The sequence below is a fragment of the Rhinopithecus roxellana genome, chromosome 10, assembly GCF_007565055.1.
Source record: "Rhinopithecus roxellana isolate Shanxi Qingling chromosome 10, ASM756505v1, whole genome shotgun sequence".
Taxonomy (NCBI): Eukaryota; Metazoa; Chordata; class Mammalia; order Primates; family Cercopithecidae; genus Rhinopithecus; species Rhinopithecus roxellana.
Window position 1 is genome coordinate 62,285,578 of NC_044558.1, and position 22,147 is coordinate 62,307,724.

Here is a 22,147-nt window from a genome sequence, read left to right on the forward strand (position 1 = left end):
AAGTAGGGGAATCTGGGGGAAGAAAGAAGCAAAAATACCAAGACAGTTCAACAATTGGTCACATTCCAAAGGGCCAAAAAATTGAGGAAACCAGGGTTCTATCTGGAATGTTGAGAAAACAGGTGCTAGAGCCCAGGAGATACCATCCTTCCGGGAGGACTTTAGAGTCCATTGTGTGGGCTCATTTGGAACTGTAACAATAACTGGGGGTTGTTACGGCATTCACCCGGCTGCAGGGGCCAAGGTTGCTAAAAGGTCCTCCTAAGCCTGGGATAGTTCCACACACAATGGAGAATTGCATCACCCTCCTTGTGAACCTACTCCTGTAACCTAATCTTTAGTTTGTCCAACTGTAAAATGGGACTAGCCCCATTCTCACAGAATTGTTATAAAAACCGCTTTTCCACGAATGATATTTATTGTTGTTACTACAGTTGTTAGCTATAATTACGTGCTATAGATATCTCAGGATGCCCTTAAATTCCTCCACTGTAAGCCACGGGCAACGATTGTCATCGACTGTAGTTTCTAGGAAGACCAGCCAATTCCAAGAAGGATGCTCGGCGGGACAACCTAATGCCGGAAGCCTATTCGCGAAAAACTCTTCCTTCCCGGACGCTAACGTCTGGCAAACCACATTGCCCAGCAGACCCGGCAGACCCGGCCGACCCGGCAGACGCCGCAGCCTGGGGCCGGCGCTCTAGCCGTGCATTCTGGGATTGGTAGTTCCTGGGCCTCAGTGTCGGCCTGTTCGCCCAGCCCCAGGAACTCGCCTTCCCAGCTTGCCTTGCGGCCGGGGGGGGGTTCATCGCCGCGACCAGGAAACGGGAAAGATGGCGACGGCTCCGCGACGTTGAGGCCGCGTTGGGCGGTTCAGACTCAGGGTGGTGAGTCCCGGGCGGTGGAGGCGGTTCCCACGAGCTTACAGAGAGGGCGAGAGTCGGGGCACAGCGGTGGCCCCTGCCTCCTGGACGAGGCGGGAAAGAACGCCTCAGAAAAGGGGCATGAATCCGGGAAGCTCGGGCGAGCATGAGTGAAGGGGCGCAGGCCCCAGGGGTAGTGTTGGCTCCTCCGAGCACAGGCCACGTCCCTGCACGATATTTTCCTCCCAGGACTCTGCCCATGGGCACAGCGCCTCTGATACCCCCAGTCTGACCTTATTCTCTCATGCTTCAAGTAGCCTTTACTGCAGGCAAACTGGAACTCAGGCTTTTCTCTCGCAATCGGTCCATATTTTCCCGCCTCTGCTCCGCCTCTATTATTTCTTTTGCCGGGAATGACTTCTTTTCCGCGTCCTTAATTACATATCTTCAAATTCTACTTATACTTAAAGGCTCAAGCGTCATTTCCTCTACCAAGCCTTCCACATCACCTTTTACAAGTGAAAGGAAACGCCTTTGAACACCTGTATTACTACATCTGAGCCTTGATACTCTTCTTGGTATGTGTCTCATACCCACTATTGTTCTTTTTTTTTTTTTTTTTTGAGACGGAGTCTCGCTCTGTCGCCCAGGCTGGAGTGCAATGGCGCGATCTCTGCTCACTGCAACCTCCGCCTCCCGGGTTCCAGCGATTCTCCTGTCTCAGCCTCCCAAGTAGCTGGGATTACAGGCGCACGTCGTCACGCCCAGCTAATTTTTTGTATTTTTAGTAGAGACGGGGTTTCACCGTGTTCCCCAGGCTGGTCTCGAACTCCTGAGGTCAGGCATTCCACCTGCCTCGGCCTCTTAAAGTGTTAGGATTACAGGCGTGAGCCACCGCGTCCGGCCTGATAACACCTGTTGTTCTAAAAACTTGCTGTGAACAGAATTTATTTTTGTGACTCACACAGCACCTAGCACTGTGCCTTGCATACAGTAGATGCTTGGTAAATACGTCATTGAATGAAAAAAAAAGAATGTGCCCCTGCCCTGCAAGAACTGAGGACCTGAAGATCTGGAGGTTTGAGAGTAAGGCTGCTGGGAAGCATGGCCAGAGTCAGCCTGGTTATTTGGCCCTTGTGATAATAGAACCTGTGATAAAAGTTGCCTATATTTACTATCTCCTCATTTTTCATTCTCTTCCAAACTCATTCCACTTGGGCTTCCATTCCCTCAATGCCACTGAAACAGCTCTTGTCAAGGTCACCAGTAATCTCCATTTTTCCAAATTCAGTGGTTGCTTCTCTGTCCCTTATTCCCTCTCCACTTCGCTGGTACTTGATAACGTTGACCCCTCCCACCTTGAAACATGTTTTCGGCTTCTTCGTTGCCATACTTTTCTTTGTCCTTTCTCACTGGCTGCTGGTTTTTTCCATTCTTTTTCTGTGGTTCATCCCGTGGCTAACTCCTGTTAAAGGTGTTCCAGAGCTCAATCCTGGAGCTTCTCTATTTTTTTCTTTCACTATGCTGCCTACTTAGGTAATATCATTTAGTGTCCCATGGCTTTAAAAGCTATCTGTGTATTGGTGACTCAGGTTTTTGTCTACAGACCCTCTTCCCTAAGTTCCAGATTTGCATTTCTACTTGCCTTCTGGGAATCTCCACTTGGTTGTCTTATTGACATCTCACACTTAACCTGGCCAAAATGAAATGTTTGATTTCTTCTTAAATCTATTCCTTCCCTAGTCTTTTCCAGTTTGTTTGCTATGGCACTGCAAACTATTAGGTTGCTGAAACTATAAATTTAGGAGCTATCTTTGTGTCTCTTCTTTCCGTATCTCCCTTCAGTAAGTCCTGTCAGCTTTGCATCCAAAATACGCTCTGACGCTGCCTACTTGTTTCCATCTCCATTGCCACCTTCCTAGAACAAGCCACTGCCATCTCTTGCCTAGAGTACCATAATAGCACTCTCAGTGGTTTTGTTTTCACTGTGCCTCTCTGCTATATATTTTCTTGCAAGTCACCAAAGTATTAGATTGCTTCCTGTTTAAAGCTCTTCTAAGATCCCCATTGCAGTTAAAATCCAGTTTACTCTGACCTGTAACACATTTTCGTTATCTGACTCCTGCCCAGCTCACTGAACTCATCTTGAATCAGTATTCCCCCTGCATCAGTGCTTCCCAGGCTCAAGAAGTCTTCCCACCTCAGCCTGGGCTCAGGTAATCCTCCCCAGGCAGGAGCAAAGGAGCATGGGCCCCATAGGTAGTATTGGCTCCTGGGGGTACAAGCCATGTTCCCGGATGATATTTTCCTTTATTTTCCTCCCAGGCCTCTGCCTATGAGCTCTTGAACACTTTTGAACTCAAGCAGTCCACCCACCCTCAGCCTCTCCCAAAGTGCTAGGATTACAGGTGTGAACCACCACACCTGGCTGATTTTTTTTTTTTTCCTCGAGACAGAGGGAGTCTTGCTCTGTCACCCAGGCTGGAGTGCAGTGGCGCTATCTTGGCTCAAAACAACCCCCACCTCCTGGGTTCAAGCAGTTCTGCCTCAGCCTTCCGAGTACCTGGGATTACAGATGCCCGACGCTATGCCTGGCTAATTTTTGTATTTTTAGTAGAGATGGGGTTTCACCCTGTTGGCCAGGCTGGTCTCAAACTCCTGACCTCATGATCCACCTACCTCAGCCTCCCAAAGTGCTGAGATTACAGGCGTGAGCCACTGCACCCAGCCTCCGGCTGATTTTTATAAATGTAAAATTTTATTTTTCAAAATAGACGGGAAGTCTTACTATACTATCCTGGCTGGTCTTGAACACCTGAGCTCAAGTGATCCTCCCGCCTTGGCCTCCCAAGGTGCTGGTACTACAGGCATGAGCCACCAGGCCTGGCCACACAAATATGTTTTTAATTGACAAACGTGCAGTTGGGCTCACACCTGTAATACCAGCACTTTGGGAGGCTGAGGCAGAAGGATCCCTTGAGCCCAGGAGTTCAAGACTAGCCTGGACAACAAATTGAGACCTTGTCTCTAATAAAAATTTTAAAAATTAGTTGGGGCCGGGCATGGTGGCTCATGCTTGTAATCTCAGCACTTTGGGCACTCAGGGTGGATCACCTGAGGTCAGGAGTTTGAGACCAGCCTGGCCAACATGGTGAAACTCCGCCTCTACTAAAAATACAAAAATTAGCCAGGCGTGGTGGCACGTGCCTGTAATCCCAACTACTTGGGAGACTGAGGCAGGAGAATCACTTGAACCTGGGAGGTGGAGGTTGCAGTGAGCTGAGATCATGCCATTGCGCTCCAGGGTGGGCGACAGAGCAAGACTCTGTCTCAAAAAAAAAAAATTAGTCGGGTGTGGTGGCATGCGCCTATAGTCCCAACTGCTTGGGAGGTTGAGGCAGGAGGATCTCTTGAGCCTGGGAAGTCAAGGCTGCAGTGTGCCATGATTGTGCCCTGCCCTCCATCCTGAGTGAGAGGGTGAGACCCTGTCTCAACAACAACAACAACAACAACAAAAAACAAACCTGACAAACATGCTAAGCTAGTTCCTGCCCCAGTTTCCTAGTACTCACATCTCTTCTATCTAATAAGGGTTTTTTACCCTGATCTTTTCATGGCCTTCTTTCCCATCATTCAAGTCTCAGCTTAAATGTCAACTAAAACTTCTACCCTGAGCCATCTATCTGTTGTTCATACCCTTACCAATCATATCATTCTTTTATTCTCTTCATTAGCATTCATTACTATTTAAAATCCTTTGTGCTACACTAGAATTTACGCTTTATGAAGTAGGAGACTTTGTTTTCTTTACTGCTTTGTCTCCGTTACCTACAACAATTTCTGGTACCTTGTAGGTGATCGGTGAATATTTGTTGAAAGAATGAATGATATCCAGGATGCTGTACAGAGAAAATAGCCCTCCTTTGGGATTATTTTCTTAGGGCTACAAGTGTTCTTTTTTTTTGAAACAGGGTTTTGCCCTGTTTCCCAGGCTGGGGTGCAGTGGCGTGATCTCAGCTCACTGCAGTCTCCGCCTCCCAGGTTCAAGCGATTCTCCTGCCTCAGCCTCCTGAGTAGCTGGGACTACAGGCATGCACCACCACGCCCAGCTAACTTTTGTATTTTTAGTAGAGACGGGGTTTCACCATGTTTGCCAGGATGGTCTCGATCTCCTGACCTTGTGATCTGCCTGCCTCGGCCTCCCAAAGTGCTGGGATTACAGGTGTGAGCCACCACGCCCAGCCCAAGACATAGCTATTTCTATGTGATATGCATGATGTACTGATACAGAACAGTCAGTCACTTCTCAGGTGATTGTGAGATCAAATGGGTTGTCCTCACATTTTGAAAGTGCTTCTTGTTCATTTTTCTTTTCTTATCTTTATACAATCTTCCTTAAGGATATATGGCGGGGAATGGCATGAGAAAGGGGACTTGTAAGCTAAAGCTTAAGGAACTATTTGAGCTGAACCATCTGGGGATAAAATAAGTTGTGAGAAATGTATCCCAAGTCTTTGGGATGATGATAAGGTGGTTGCAGATTCAGGCTTGCTGCAGTTTTAGCTCCTGGCTGAACTAGATTTCATAGTCCAAAGAATAGTTGACAGTGTGGGAGTGGTGTTCGGTGTCTCCCAGGTAGGAGGGAGACAGAAAAAATTCCTGCTGAAACCTTTCACAAAACTGGGTTATGCAGATGACCAAGGTTGTGAAAATCTGAATAGGGAGTGTCAGTCAGGACTTCTGCAACCTCTAGTTTTGGGCATTTAAAAAATATATATTTTGAAATAATTATAGTTTCACAGGAAGTTAAAAAATGTGTGTAGAGGTCCTGTGTACCCTTCACCAAATTTTTCCCATTGCATAACTAGAGGTACATTTCTTTTAATCTGAGTAAAAGTGTGTTTCTCCACTTAAATTCAGGTTTTCCTTGTGGTGCTAATTATAATATGATCCAGATCTCAAAGTTAAACTTTTTTCTCCATTGAGCTCTCTTTATGAGCTGGAGAAATGTCTCTCTCAGATGTATGTGTGCTGCCTGATCCTAGTGGGTTGGCAGATCTAATAAACTTCAAAGTAAGCAATGTAGGATGTTTCTAGGAGCGGTACACTATTCATACACTAACACTTCTTTTAATACTCTTTTGCAAAAATATGGTATATTCACTGTACATATCTAGAAATGAATATATAAAAAGGAATCGGCCAGGCACTGTGGCTCACGCCTGTAATCTCAGCCTTTTAGAGGCTGAGGCAGGAGGATTGCTTGAGGTCAGGAATTTAAGACCAGCCTGGGCAACATAGTGAGACTCTTGTCTCTACAAAAAATAAATTAGCCAGGCGAGGCAGGAGGATGGCTTGAGCCCAGGAAGTTGAAGCTGCAGTGACCTATGATTGCACTACTGCACTCCAGCCTGGGTGACAGAGTGAGACCCTGAAAGGAATTACAGGGAGACAATATAGTATAGTGAGTAACAATGGTCTGTGGAGCCAGACTGCCTGCAACTCTGCCACTACCTGTCTGCCCTCAGACAAGTTCCTTTATATACCTGAGCTTCAGTCTTCTCATTTGTACGGTAGACATACTAATATATCCACCTCATAGGGTTGTTTTGAGGGTAAGTGAATTATATATAAGCAATTTAGAGCACTGCCTAGTACATTGTAAGTACTCTTCCTACTCATTACAGATGGCAGGAGAGCTGGCTGACAAAAAGGACCGTGATGCATCACCTTCCAAGGAGGAAAGGAAGCGATCACGGACTCCTGACAGAGAGCGGGATAGAGACCGGGACCGGAAGTCTTCCCCATCTAAAGATAGAAAGCGGCATCGTTCAAGAGATAGACGTCGAGGAGGCAGCCGTTCTCGCTCTCGTTCCCGTTCCAAATCTGCAGAAAGGTAAAGTAACTTTGTGTATTGTTACATGGGAAGGGAGAGTACATTTCAGATTTCTTCCTTCTTGGTTCTTCTGATGCCTCCAGTATTAGGCTTTTTTTTTTTCTTTTTTTGAGACGGAGTCTCGCTCTGTCGCCCAGGCTGGAGTGCAGTGGCTTGATCTCAGCTCACCATTCTCCTGCCTCAGCCTCCCGAGTTGCTGGGACTACAGGTACTCGCCACCACGCCTGGCTAATTTTTGTATTTTTAGTAGAGATGGAGTTTCACCGTGTTAGCCAGGATGGTCCCGATCTCCTGACCTCATGATCCGCCCACCTTGGCCTCCCAAAGTGCTGGAATTATAGGCGTGAGCCACTGCGCCCGGCCTTTTTTTTTTTTTTTAAGATGGAGTTTCACTCTTGTTGCCTAGGCTGGAGGGCAATGGCACGATCTTGGCTCACTACAACCTCTGCCTCCTGGGTTCAAGCAATTCTCCTGCCTCAGCCTCCCACATAGCTGGGATTACAGGCACCCACCACACCCGGCTAATTTTGTATTTTTAGTAGACACGGGGTTTCTCCACGTTGGTCAGGCTGATCTCGATCTCCTGACCTCAGGTGATCCACCTACCTCAGCCTCCCAAAGTACTGGGATTACAGGTGTGAGCCACTGTGCTCGGCTAGGCATCTACTTTTTGTACATTAATCTACTCCTATCCCAGTTGGACCTGCAGGTGTTTTCAGTTTTCCTCAGTGACCCAACTCTTAAAAGTTGAGAGGGAACTTGTAAGATGAAGGTCCGGGTTGTCAAGGAAGGTTCATTTGTGGCCGGGTGCGGTGGCTCATACCTGTAATCCCAGCACTTTGTGAGGCCGAGGTGGGTGGATTACTTGAGGTGAGGAGTTTGAGACCAGCCTGGCCAACATGGCAAAACCCCGTCTCTTCTAAAAATACAAAAATTAGCCAGGTGTGGTGGTGCATGTCTGTATTCCCAGCTACTCGGGAGGCTGAGGCATGACAATTCCTTGAACCCGGGAGGCGGGGACTGCAGTGAGCCGAGATCGCACCACTGCACTCCAGTCTAGGCGACAGAGCGAGACTCCATCTCAAAAAAATAAAAAAGGAAGTTTCATCTGTTCACACATAGTCAATGACCTGTCATTGCCATTAATACTTAACAGTACATCTCTGATCTATAGAAGCTTCTTAGAATTCCCTCGTTATTTCCATGAGAGATACATTCTCTAATTTGTAAAACATTACTTTGGCACGAGAGTATAGGAACTTTCTCAGGGCTGCAGTGAAGCAAGATACTTTGGAAATACCAGTGAATTCTTAAATTTGCGGTCTTCCAGAGAACGACGGCACAAAGAACGAGAACGAGATAAGGAGCGGGATCGGAATAAGAAGGACCGAGATCGAGACAAGGATGGACACAGACGGGACAAGGACCGGAAACGATCCAGGTACATGAAGGAATGAGGGGGCTTTAGGGGAATGCTCCCATTTCTTCTGTGTACCTGAGTTGACTCAGCTTCTTATGAAAGTAGATTTCTCTTAACAGATTCTGTTGGTGGTTATTACAGAGCTCTTTATCTTATTTATTTTTATTTTATTCATTTTTTTAAAGCAGAGTCTCACTTTCTTGCCAGCCTGGAGTGCAGTGGTGTGATCACAGCTTACTGCAGCCTTGACTTCCCCAGGCTTAGGTGATCCACCCACCTCAGCCTCCTGAGTAGCTGGACTACAGGCATCTGCCACCAGATTTTGGTTTGTTTTTGTTTTTTTTTTTGAGATGGAGTTTTTGTCCTGTTGCCCAGGCTAGAGTGCAATGGCACGATCTCAGCTCACTGCAACCTCCGCCTCTTGGGTTCAGACAGTTTTCCTGCCTCAGCCTCCCAAGTAGCTGGGATTACAGGCATGCGCCACCGTGCCTGACTAATTTTTGTATTTTTAGTAGAGACAGGGTTTCTCCATGTTGGCCAGGCTGGTCTCAAACTCCCGACCACAGGTGATCCACCCACCTTGGCCTCGCAAAGTGCTGGGATTACAGGCATGAGCCACCGCGCCCGGCCTCTTTTGTTTTTTTTTGAGACGGAATCTCTCTCTGTCACCCAGGCCGAGTGCAGTGGTACAATCTCACTACAACCTCCACCTCCTAGGTTCAAGCGATTCTGCTGCTTCAGCCCCCCAAGTAGTGTAGTGGGGATTACAGGCACATGCCACCACACCTGGCTAATTTTTGTATTTTTAGTAGAGACGGGGTTTCACCTGTTGGCCAGGCTGGTCTCGAACTCCTGACCTTAGGTGATCTGGCCACCTCGGCCTCTCAAAATGCTGGGATTACAGGCATGAGCCACTGTGCCTGGCCTGTATACAAAGTTCTTATCAGGCCCTGAAAGTATAGGTTAGAATTCAAGGCAGAGGACAGAATGCTTCTAACAGAAGCTCAGTGTGGTTGTTTGAATTCTCTTGTAGATTAAGCTTAGAGCAGGTATGGGGAAAGATTGTTGGGATTGATAGGAATGAAAAATGATGAGGGAATATAGATAACAATATCTTCTTGGCTTGTGGTGGGGTGGCCATGTAGGCTAAATTCATTGTGTATGAAAGAGTTAAGGAGGGACGGGCACCGTGGCTCACACCTATAATCCTAGCACTTTGGGTGGCCGAGGTGGATGTATCACCTGAGGTCAAGAGTTCGAGACCAGCCTGACCAACATGGTGAACCCTCGTCTCTACTAAAAATTATAAAAATTAGACCGGGCGCAGTGGCTCACGCCTGTAATCCCAGCACTTTGGGAGGCCGAGGTGGGCAGATCACGAGGTCAGGAGAGCGACACCATCCTGGAGAACATGGTGAAACCCCGTCTCTACTAAAAATACGAAAAAAAATTAGCTGGGCGTGGTGGTGGGCGCCTGTAGTCCCAGCTTCTTGGGAGGCTGAGGCAGGAGAATGGTGTGAACCTGGGAGGTGACAGAGCTTGCAGTGAGCAGAGATTGCGCCACTGCACTCCAGCCTGGGCGACAGCGAGACTCTGTCTCAAAAAAAAAAAAAAAAAAATTAGCCAGTGGTGGCGGTATGCACCTGTAGTCCCAGCTACTCGGGAAGCTGAGGCAGAATTGCTTGAACCCAGGAGGCAGAGGTTGCAGTGAGCCGAGATCACACCATTGCACTCCAGCCGGGGCAACAGAGTGACACTGCGTCTCCAAAAAAAAAAAAAAAATTAAAACAGCCACACCTGGCTAATTTTTGTGTTTTTAGCAGAGACAGGGTTTTGCCATGTTGGCCAGGCTGGTCTTGAACTCCTGACCTCAGGTGACCCACCTGCCTTGGCCTCCCAAAGTGCTGGGATTACAGGCATGAGACACTGTGCCTGGCCTAGAGGAAATATTTTTGACATCAGTAGTAAAGTCCCACTTCCCAAAGGAGATTAGTCTCAAAAGGAGATTTGGGTAGAAAGGGGCCAAGACAGGGCCATAATTAGGTTTCAGAGCTGGCAGAATGACCATGCCTGCTAAGAGAGTTTCAAGACATGATAGATGACCGTGGGCCAGTCTTGTTGAGTCATGGGGAAACTTCCATTCTGTTTTTGGGGCTTAACTTGAACCTCATCCAGGGGCTGAAGTAAGAGTGATGTGGACCTTTCTTGTTCCTTTTCCTCAAAGCTTATCTCCTGGCCGAGGAAAAGACTTTAAATCTCGGAAGGACAGAGACTCTAAGAAGGATGAAGAGGATGAACATGGTGATAAGAAGCCTAAGGTGAAGGAGAGGAAGGATATTTTTCATCTTCAACTCGTGCGTTGCTTTGTTGATCTTTAAAGGGAAGAGAGCCTTTTTTTTTTTTTTTTTTTTTTTTTGAGGTGGAGTCTTGCTCTGCCACCCAGGCTAGAGTGCAGTGGCCGGATCTCAGCTCACTGCAAGCTCCGCCTCCCGGGTTTACGCAATTCTCCTGCCTCAGCCTCCCGAGTAGCTGGGACTACAGGCGCCCGCCTCGTCGCCTGGCTAGTTTTTTTTTGTATTTTTAAGTAGAGACGGGGTTTCACCGTGTTAGCCAGGATGGTCTCGATCTCCTGACCTCGTGATCCACCCGTCTCGGCCTCCCAAAGTGCTGGGATTACAGGCTTGAGCCACCGCGCCCGGCCGAGAGCCTTTATAGACTAAAGTTCTGTGTTTTATGTTCAGGCCCAGCCATTATCCCTGGAGGAACTTCTGGCCAAGAAAAAGGCTGAGGAAGAAGCTGAGGCTAAGGTAAGTACTTGGGGGTCTCCATTCATCTGCTCAGGCTGCCATAACAAAATACCACAGACTGGGTGACTTCAACAACAGAAATTAATTTTCTCATAGTTCTGGTGGCTGGAAGTCTGAGAGCAGAGTGTCAGCAGGGTTGTTTCTTCTGAGGCCTCTCTCCTTGGCTTATAAAACTGTCTTCTTCCTCAGCTCTTCACATGGTCTTCCCTGTGTACACATGTACCCCTTGTATCGGATTAGGGCTCACCCTAAAAGCCCTTTTTTTTTTTTTTTTTTTTTGAGACAGAGTCTCACTCTGTCACCCGGGATGGAGTACAGTGGCGTGATATCGGCTCACTTCAACCTCTGCCTCCCAAGCTGAAGCAATCCTCCCACCTCAGCCTCCCAAATATCTGGGACTACAGGTGCGTGCCACAACGCCCAGCTAATTTTTGTATTTTTTGTAGAGTCAGGATTTCACCATGTTGCCCAGGCTGGTCTGGAACCCCTGGGCTCAAGTGATCTGTCTTCCTTTTCCTCACAAAGTGCTGGGATTACAGGCATGAGCCACTGTGCCCAGCCTAATGGGCTCGTTTTAACTTAATCACCTCTTTACATGCCCTGTCTCCACATACAGTCACATTCTGAGATACTAGGGGTTAGGGCTTCCACATACGAATTTTGAGCTGGGTACAGTGGCTCACACCTGTAATCCCAATATTTTGGAAAGCCAAGATGGGAGGATCACTTGAGCCAGGGATTTTTAGACCAGCCTGGGCAACATGGTGAAAACCCATCTCTATAAAATTTAAAAAATTAGCCATCTGTGGTAGCATGCATATGTAGTCCCAGCTACTTAGGAGGCTGAGGCAAGGATATTGCTTGAGCCCAGGAGGTTGAAGCTGTAGTGAGCCATGATGACACCACTGTACTGCAGCTTGGGCAACAGAGCAAGAGTCTGTCGCAAAAAATATATATAACACATGTATTTTTTGTTTGTTTGTTTCTTTTGAGATGGAGTCTCGCTCTGTTGCCCAGGCTGGAGTGCAATGGCACGATCTCGGCTCACTGCAACCTCCGTCTCCCAGGTTCAGGCAGTTCTCCTGACCCAGTCTCCTGAGTAGCTGGGATTACAGGCACGCGCCACCATGCCTGGCTAATTTTTTGTATTTTTTAGTAGAGATAGGGTTTCACTGTGCTGGCCAGGCTTGTCTCGAACTCCTGACCTCGTGATCTGTCTGCCTTGGCCTCCCAAAGTGCTGGGATTTATAGGCACAAGCCACTGCGCCCGATGACATTTTTTTAAAGAGATAAGGTCTTGCTTTTTTGCCCAGGCTGAAGTAGAGTGGTGCAATCACAGCTCGCTATAACCTCAAACTCCTGAGCTCTTATGATTTTCCTGCCTCAGCCTCCTGAGTAGCTGGGACTATAGGCACATGCCATCATGTCTGGCTGAGTTTTTTTATTTTTGTAGAAACAAGATCTTGCTATGTTGCCCAGGCTGGTCTTGAACTCCTGGCCTCAAGCAATCCTCCCATCTAGGTCTCCCAAAGCACTGGGATTACAGGCATGCGCCACCATGTCCAGCCTGAAAAAACACAGAATTCTGTAGGGGACGTAGTTCAGTTCATAACCGAGTCCAAGGCCTATTTATGTTTTCCTCAACAGGCTTAATGCTTGAGCAAATGTTTTTGGGTTCCGTGCCATCTCCCCATCAGTGATGTGATTGTACCCTGCTCCCAGATCCTTTGTTGACAGTTCCAATCTGTTTTGTAGCCCAAGTTCCTCTCCAAAGCAGAACGAGAGGCTGAAGCTCTAAAGCGACGGCAGCAGGAGGTGGAAGAGCGGCAGAGGATGCTTGAAGAAGAGAGGAAAAAAAGGAAACAGTTCCAAGACTTGGGCAGGAAGATGTTGGGTTCGTTATTCTACCCTGTGTAGCCCCTAGATGGAAGAGGAAAGAGTGGGATGAGATACAATGTCTCTTAGGAGAGATAGAAACCTGTTCACTCTGAAGTTTGGAAAAGGGAAGGATGGTGGGAGTTTATGAGAAAACATTTTTCTGTTAGATCTCCATTTACCCCATATCATAAGTCTAGCCCTTTTTTTCTTCATTTGATGTTCCTCGTCTGGATTCCCTCCATTCCCTCTCCTCTTTTCTTCCATGAGCTCTTCTGCAGCTTTGCTTTCTTTGATCTGCAGAAGATCCTCAGGAACGGGAACGTCGGGAACGCAGGGAGAGGATGGAACGGGAGACCAATGGAAATGAGGATGAGGAAGGGCGGCAGAAGATCCGTGAAGAGAAGGATAAGAGCAAGGAATTGCATGCCATTAAGGTGCAGGCCTTGGATCCATCTTCACTTCTCTCCCACACACAAAAATGAGGTTTAGTTATTTGGCCATTGTGATCTCTGCATGTGAGAATTGGGCCTCAAGGCTCATGTGCTTTGTGTTCCCTCCCTGGGCAGGAACGTTACCTGGGTGGCATCAAAAAACGGCGCCGAACGAGACATCTCAATGACCGAAAATTTGTTTTTGAGTGGGATGCATCTGAGGACACATCCATTGACTACAACCCCCTGTGAGTGGCTTCAGGCCTGAATTCTAGGTCTTTTCCACTAGGCAGTCCTAGAGAGCTGATGACTACAGAGGTGGAGGAAGTAAGACAAGCCAGGATGGAAAATTGGTAGACTGGTAGTCAGCCAGCCCTCTGGTGGAAGAAAGACCCTGTCCAGGAGGAACTGTTTCATATTAGTAGTCTGCCCTTCCCTCCTGCTGCTGTAACAGCTCCTTCTTTTTTCGTTTCCTCTGTCTTAATCCCAGGTATAAAGAACGGCACCAGGTGCAGTTGTTAGGGCGAGGCTTCATTGCAGGCATTGACCTCAAGCAGCAGAAACGAGAGCAGTCACGTTTCTATGGAGACCTAATGGAGAAGAGGCGAACCCTGGAAGAAAAGGAGCAGGAGGAGTGAGTGATCAAGGCTAGGGTGGCTGGACAGAGCCCAGAGGCTCTACAGAAAGGAGTTGGAGGGCACTGATTCTACTTACTCCTCACACCTTGCTCCAGGGCAAGACTCCGCAAACTTCGTAAGAAGGAAGCCAAGCAGCGCTGGGATGATCGTCATTGGTCTCAGAAAAAGTTAGATGAGATGACAGACAGGGACTGGCGGATCTTCCGTGAGGACTACAGCATCACCACCAAAGGTGGCAAGATCCCCAATCCCATCCGATCCTGGAAAGACTCTTCTCTGCCCCCACACATCTTGGAGGTCATTGATAAGTGTGGCTATAAGGTAAGGAGGGGTAGATTGGCCCAAAAGATCTGAAATATTCCTGCACTAGTTTGGGAATAGAGAACTTTGTTCCTTGACTATTTGGAGCCATCACTGCTAGTGGGTACCAATGTGACCTTTTCTGTCACTTTCTGGTAGAAGCGTCAGCTTTTAGTGATTATGTTTCTTCTTGGGGTCCCCATTTCTGTGAACTGTACTTGGCATCCTTCCATTGCACTAGCAGATGTGCTTACTACTATCAGTGGTAGCCCAGGTTGTATAATTCTGCCTGTACCTATTACTCTTTCTCGGGGTCACTGCAGGAACCAACACCTATCCAGCGTCAGGCAATTCCCATTGGGCTACAGAATCGTGACATCATTGGCGTGGCTGAGACTGGCAGCGGCAAGACAGCAGCCTTCCTCATCCCACTGCTGGTCTGGATCACCACACTTCCCAAAATTGACAGGTGGGGTCAGCTGGCACCAGCTGGAGTGGGTTTGTCTGGGTAGGAAAGGTGAAAGTGGCAGAAGAATGTTTGGTTTTTGTTTCACATCTATAATCGGAAGCTTGCTTCTTTATTCTTGGTTCGATACTAGGGAATAATTGAATCATGATATCAAAGAAGTATATGTTGCTGGCAAAGACCTGGAGAACTTTGCTATCCTGGAGTCTCTGATTTTTATTTATTTTATTTTATTTTATTTATTTTTTTGAGGCAGAGTCTCACTCTGTCACCCAGGCTGGAGTGCAGTGGCACGATCTTGGCTCACTGCAACTTCTGCCTCCCAGGTTCAGGTGATTTTCCTGCCTCATCCTCCTGAGTAGCTGGGGATTACAGGCCTGTGCCACCACACCCAGCTAACTTTTTTTTTTTTTTTTTTTTTTTTTTTTTTTTTGAGACGGAGTCTCGCTCTGTCGCCCAGGCTGGAGTGCAGTGGCCGGATCTCAGCTCATTGCAAGCTCCGCCTCCCGGGTTCACGCCATTCTCCTGCCTCAGCCTCCCGAGTAGCTGGGACTACAGGCGCCCGCCAGGTTGCCCGGCTAGTTTTTTGTATTTTTAGTAGAGACGGGGTTTCACCATGTTAGCCAGGATGGTCTTGATCTCCTGACCTCGTGATCCGCCCGTCTCAGCCTCCCAAAGTGCTGGGATTACAGGCTTGAGCCACCGCGCCCGGCCTTGTTTCGTTTTTTGAGACGGAGTTTCGCTCTTGTTGCCCAGGCTGGAGTGCAGTGGCGCAGTCTTGGCTCACTGCAACCTCCTCATCCCAGGTTCAAGTGATTCTCCTCCTTCAGCCTCCTGAGTAGCTGGGATTATAGGCACCCGTCACCACGCCCGGCTAATTTTTTTGTATTTTTAGTAGAGACGGGGTCTCCATGTTGTTCAGGCTGGTCTCTTAACTCCTGACCTCAGGTGATCCACCTGCCTCAGCCTCCCAAAGTGTTGGGATTACAGGTGCGAGCCACTGTGCCCGTCCTTAATATTTGTATTTTTAGTAGAGATAAGGTTTCACCATGTTGGCCAGGTTGGTCTCAAACTCCTGATTTCAAGTGATCTGCCTGCTTTGGCCTCCCAAAGTGCTGGGATTACAGGCGTGAACCACTACACCTGGCCGAATCTCTGATTTTTATTTATTTATTAATTTATTATTTGCTTTTGTTTTTTTGAGATGGAGTCATGCTTTGTTGACCAGGCTGGAGTGCAGTGGTGTGATCTTGGCTTACTGCAACCGTTGCCTCCCAGGCGCAGATCCTCCCATCTCAGCCTCCCAAGTAGCTGGGATTACAGGTGTGTTCCAACATGCCCAGCTAATTTTTGTATTTTTTGTAGAAACAGGGTTTCACCATGTTGCCTAGGCTGGTCTCAAACTCCTGGGCTCAAGCGATTCACCCACCTCGGCCTCCCAAAGTGCTGGGATTATAGGCTTGTACCATCTTGCCTGGCCTCTGGACTTACTTTTTTTTTTCTTTTTTTTTTTTTTGAGACAGAGTGTCTCTGTCAGGCTGGAGTGCAGTGGCACAATCTCAGCTCACTGCAACCTCCATCTCCTGGGTTCAAGCGATTCTCCTGCTTCAACCTCCCGAGTAGCTGGTATTACAGGCGCCAGCCACCACCCCTGGCTAATTTTTGTATTTTTATTAGAGGCAGGGTTTCACCATGTTGGCCAGGGTAGTCTCAAACTCCTGACCTCAGGTGATCCGCCTGCCTCAGCCTCCCACAGTTCTGGGATTACAGGTGTGAGCCATAGCGCCCGGCCCCGGCCTCTGATTTTTAAGTGAGATCATTGCATTTTTTTCTCATCATCCTCCCCATTCCCATCGCTTCCCATAAGAGTGACTTTGTCTTGCTCTGGCTTGTGGTTGGATAAGAACTAAAGCTCACAAAGCTGTGGGATGCCCCATTTACCACAGAATCGAAGAATCAGACCAAGGCCCTTATGCCATCATCCTGGCTCCCACCCGTGAGTTGGCTCAACAGATTGAGGAAGAGACCATCAAGTTTGGGAAGCCGCTAGGTATCCGCACTGTGGCTGTCATTGGTGGCATCTCCAGAGAAGACCAGGGCTTCAGGCTGCGCATGGGTTGTGAGGTTTGTTTTTCTTTTTTTCTTTTTTTTTGAGACGGAGTCTCGCTCTGTCACCCAGGCACTAGCAGCCAGCCTGCTGTCTGGGAAGACTGTCTTGGGGCTTTGTTTCTAGTTTCTGGAATAGATGTGCAGTAGAATGAAGAAAGGAGCTGGTTTATATATATGTGCTATTTATATAAGAGAACTTATGCACCAGAGTTTATATTACAAATAGTATATATCATATATATTAGCTCATTAATTCTCACAATAATGTATGAGAGTAGGTGGTGGTATTTCCTTGTTATAGATCAAGCTGAGGTTCAGGTTAATAACTGCCTGAAGTCACAAAAGCTGGCAGTGGGCAGAGCTGAGATTCTTATCCATAGCCTGTTACTCTTTACTCTGCCAGACCAAATCTTTGACTTTGTGCATTGCGTTCATCTCAGGAAAGTGGAGGAGAGCTTTTTATGAGAAATCTGCTGTAGAAATTTAGTCTTTTTACATTTTTTAAAAAAAATTTCGTCTTTATACAACCCCCTTCATAGTATCCCTTAGTCTCTCCCATCTAAGAAAGTTCCTTCTTCAGGATCTGAAATGATTTGCAAAAAAAAAAAAAAAAAAAAAAAAAAGTTTCTACTGATTTTGCTTCCTCTGTCTAATCCCTGCATCTTACTCAGAGACCTCATTCATTCCTCAGAAAATCCAGGCAACAAGTGATTTCATGCCGGTTTGCAGGAGCCTTTACTGCTAAACATAACCAGAGGTTGGGGTCCAAGTTCCTCAGCATTGGAGGTCTGTCACCCAAGTGGGTGGATAGTTCACAGGAAAGAAAAGAAGGGGCACCTGCTGGGCTGTAAATGATTATACTGTACTACTCAGATTGTGATCGCTACCCCTGGGCGTTTGATTGATGTGCTGGAGAACCGCTACCTGGTGCTGAGCCGCTGTACCTATGTGGTTCTGGATGAGGCAGATAGGATGATTGACATGGGCTTTGAGCCAGATGTCCAGAAGATCCTGGAGCACATGCCTGTCAGCAACCAGAAGCCAGACACGGATGAGGCTGAGGACCCTGAGAAGATGCTGGCCAACTTTGAATCGGGAAAACATAAGTACCGCCAAGTAAGGCTGCTTCCCTGGGCTGGGAAAAGTGGGACAGGCCAAGGCAGGTGGATCACTTGATCTCAGGAGTTTGAGACAGCCTGGCAACATGGCGAAACCCCATCTCTACAAAAATTACAAAAATTAGCTGGGCACGGTGGTGTGCACCTGTGGTCCCAGCCACTCCGGAGGCTGAGGTAGGAGGACCTCTTAAGCCTGGGAGGCCGAGGTTGCAGTGAGCTGAGGTTGCAGTGAGCTGAGGTCGTGCCACTATTCCACTCCAACCTGGGCAACAGAGTGAGGCCCTGTCTCAAAAAAAAAAAAAAGAAAAGTTGTACAAGTTTGCCAACCTCCTATTGGGCCTTTTTTGCCTTAGGTGGGCTCAGAGTACATGTTTCTAGAATGAAGTGTGCCTAGGTACGGTCCTCTGACAGTCGTAAGGATGGAGCCATTTAGCTTAGCCCTGGAAAAACGATTCCAAAGACTTAAGCTGCTACCGGGACCACAGGTGCTAGCAAATGCTCGCAGGCCTTCCTGTCATCATAAAATGGAAAGTGCCTTGATGAACGGGTACTGGGGAAGGATGGGAATTCAGAGGACACTATTTTCTAAGGTGGTGGCTATCAAAGCCTATACTGCGGCACATTTTAGATTCTTTAGTCTGGGTTGGTGACAGTGGGATATGTAATTATGCCTGCCTGGGTGCAGGGCTGAGCCTCTTGTTTTCGTAGACAGTCATGTTCACGGCTACCATGCCCCCAGCGGTGGAGCGTCTGGCCAGGAGCTATCTTCGGCGACCTGCTGTGGTGTACATTGGCTCCGCAGGCAAGCCCCATGAGCGTGTGGAACAGAAGGTCTTCCTCATGTCAGAGTCAGAAAAGAGGTACGAGGGCACCTGAGCCAGGGGAAACAGGGTGGAGAATGAAATGGTTCTCAGAACTTTTTTCAGTGCAAGTGCAGGGCAGGGCAATTGCTTTGCTGTGTTGAGCTGCTGTTTTCTTGGGCAGAATGTCATGGGCATTGAAGACCCTGAAAGTAGTGTTCACAGATCAGGGTTGGGCATTTCACTTGGAGCGGGAGGTATTATGCATCTCATCTTTCTCCTCTTCCCTCCAGGAAAAAGCTGCTGGCAATCTTGGAGCAAGGCTTTGACCCACCCATCATTATTTTTGTCAACCAGAAGAAGGGCTGCGACGTGTTGGCCAAATCCCTGGAGAAGATGGGGGTGTGTCTGGCAGGGGAAAACAAAATCTGGCCTCTGTGGCACTGCTTTCTGAATCTAGCAAGGCCCCCTAGGCTCTTCCTTTCGATTCTCACCCTTTCTTTAACCTGTCCAGCAATCAACAAGTCAGGACCAGGGTAAAGGGTGGTTTGAGGGAATGAAAAGAATGGAGTTAATTGCTGGGACTCCCTGTCTGCTGCAGTAATGCCAGCCAGAGCTGCCTTAGGTCTTCATCCTGGTGAGGTGGAGCCAGGGAAAGGTTTGAGTCTGAGGATATAGAAAAGAGTAGGTAAAACTGTGCTTAGATATGTTGAGGAGAGGAGGTGATGGGGTCAGAAGGGAGCTGATAATCAGTGTCCTTTACTCTTGTTACTGGTGCTTGAGGGGAAGGGTGTGTCCCTGCCACTCAGCTCTTCAACTTCCTTAAACTTCTTGATCCCTGCTTTCTACCCTGATCTTGCCCCTAATTCTCTGAGGACTTCTCATCTGTCTGGCTCCACAGCTCTTCCAGCTGCTTTGCCTCTGACCTTACTCTGTGTGTCCCTGCCACACCACACCTTTTCCTCTCGTCCATCTCTTCAGCTCACTTGTTCTCTCCTTCCTTTCACTGCAGTCATTCTTTCTCTTGCCTCCTTCCCTTTCTCCTACCCTGCTGCCCTCTCCAACCCTCCCTCTGTGTCTGTCCCATTCCTCTGAACTCCTGTGTCTCTCCTTGATCACATTGCTCACTCTACCATTCTTCCAACAGTACAATGCTTGCACACTGCATGGTGGAAAAGGCCAGGAGCAGCGAGAGTTTGCATTGTCCAACCTCAAGGCTGGGGCCAAGGATATTTTGGTGGCTACAGATGTGGCTGGTCGTGGTATTGACATCCAAGATGTGTCTATGGTTGTCAACTATGATATGGCCAAAAATATTGAAGGTAAGTTCCAGGGAAAGCAGCTTCAATCCAGGGTGAAGTTAGATTCCTTATGGTGTCCCACTCGAAGTCAGGGTGCTGTCCATGGAAGGCTGTTAGTGCCTTCCTCAGCTCCAAGTCTGGGATTGTTTGCTCCCATGAGAAGCGCTCCTGTCTTTTCTCTTACCTGGGTTTGTTGTCCCAGCAGCTGGGATGACACTTGTGTCCTCAAGAGTGTGAAGAATGAAGCTAGGCAGCTGTGGGTCTTAGTGTGGTGGGGACTACAGTCAGTAGGAGGACAGGGGAGATGGGCACCTGGAGAGGGCACGGTGGGCACCTCAGGTTCAGGCAGCATGTGCTGTATTCCCGCCTTTGGAGATGGGGTGGGAAGGACGCCTGTAGAAGTGGAGGCATCAGACACGGCTCCCCCGGGCATCTGGGCTGTGCTGAGTGACGTTCTTCCCATTCCCCAGATTACATCCACCGCATTGGCCGCACGGGACGAGCAGGCAAGAGTGGGGTGGCCATCACCTTCCTCACAAAAGAGGACTCTGCTGTGTTCTACGAGCTGAAGCAAGCCATCCTGGAAAGCCCAGTGTCTTCCTGTCCCCCCGAACTAGCCAACCACCCAGATGCCCAGCATAAGCCAGGCACCATCCTCACCAAGAAGCGCCGGGAAGAGACCATCTTTGCCTGACACAGCACTTTTCCTGTGGGCTGAGGGCATCTCCGAAGCTACCTGATGCCTGTTTTTCAGAAACCTCACATCGCTCTTTCCAGGTCCTCATTCTTGGTTTATGGGGGCTTAGGAAAACAATCAGACTCTCTAGCCCAGACCCTCAGGTCGGGAGGCCTGTGTGTGGGGCTGCAAAAGGAGAGGACAACACTGTCGGAGGCAGGGAGAGGAAATTACCACAGCTTTTTGGCCCAGCTCTGCCCTTCTTTGCTTTGGGATTGCACTGGGCCATCAGCTCATGCCAGGCTATGGGGGCAGCCATTTGGCATTGCTGCCCAGACTGAACAGAAGCCTGGCTGCCTGACGGGACCTCCTTTGGCACAGACTTGACTGTGTAACTGTATAAAGTGCAGCAGCATCGTTGCCCTAGATGCCCCAGGGGACCTGGCACCATGAGGATTACGGACAGTGGAATCTTACTGTCATCTGGACAGCTGTTTTCCTGCTTAAATGGTAAAGAAAGTCGAGCACCTTTAGACCTGTGCACAGCCCCGCACCAAGGGGTGCTGTGTGCTCCAGGCATCCCTCCCCCAGGGTATTTTCTGAGTAGATGGGGGACAGGGTGAACTGGCTGTGTCCATCTTTGTCACTGAGTGAAATCTCTGTTTTCTATTCTCTGAGAAGATAAGTTTGTATGTTCTGAGAATAAATAACGTGAATACTAAGACTGTGTCTAGTTCTAGCTTATTTCCCAGCTTCTCCCTGGCAGGAGGGACACCACTGGGTGCGGGGTGGGTTGGCTTGGAAAATGAGAGACAGTCACATTAAGAGCAGAGCAGAGGGTCTCTGCTGATAATCTTGAGTGCATAGGCGGACTTGAGGGGAGATGCAGAAGCCATGCAGGACTGTAATGCATCTTCTGCCCCTGCTGTAGCCTGGCGGAATGTGTGGCCCTGGCCTGGACACCCGCTAGGAAGCTTTAGGCCAAGGGGAGAAAGGAAAGCAGTTGTGAAATTTGGGCAGGTGAGGCAGTTGGAACCACTCTGCCGCTGTGTGCCCAAGGCCTGGTCTCAGCATCTTTGCTTGCAGCTCCCTAGTTGGACCCATTGCTCCTGGGAGGGGATGGTGCAGGACGGGTGGACTCAGCTGTATCAGGCTGTGGTGATAGGAACGCCGGGCTGCAGTCCTCCCCCCATACCCCTCTTGTTCACATGCTCTTCTTACCCCACAGAAAGAGTTGGCCTAGTACATGGAGTTCAAGTTGTAGCTGCTTCTAGGGCCTTTTTGGCCTGGCACAAGGATAGTGTAAAGCCGTGACCAAGCGTCTTCTTCCCCACATCCCAGGACAAGCCCCTTTCATGCTGCTGGATGTCTCCCTCTTGACACCTGGGCATGAGGAGTGGGGATGCCTGGGAGTAGAGTGCCTCCCCAGCTCTGCCTTTGTCCC

General features: G+C 48.5%; 1 protein-coding gene across 1 annotated transcript; it reads left to right on the forward strand.

The window, feature by feature from the left end:
* Window positions 1–786: 786 nt before the first annotated feature.
* Window positions 787–21,431, forward strand: DDX23 (DEAD-box helicase 23). Its single transcript, XM_010385432.2, has 17 exons — window positions 787–887; window positions 6,551–6,759; window positions 8,090–8,200; window positions 10,404–10,497; window positions 10,921–10,986; window positions 12,742–12,880; window positions 13,165–13,298; window positions 13,431–13,543; window positions 13,786–13,929; window positions 14,029–14,254; window positions 14,557–14,702; window positions 16,646–16,823; window positions 17,682–17,924; window positions 18,635–18,786; window positions 19,020–19,128; window positions 19,874–20,048; window positions 20,498–21,431. Exons 2-17 carry the CDS (start codon window positions 6,551–6,553, stop codon window positions 20,719–20,721), a joined length of 2,463 nt encoding a protein of 820 aa, XP_010383734.1. The 5' UTR covers window positions 787–887; the 3' UTR covers window positions 20,722–21,431.
* The last annotated feature ends 716 nt before the right edge of the window (window positions 21,432–22,147 follow it).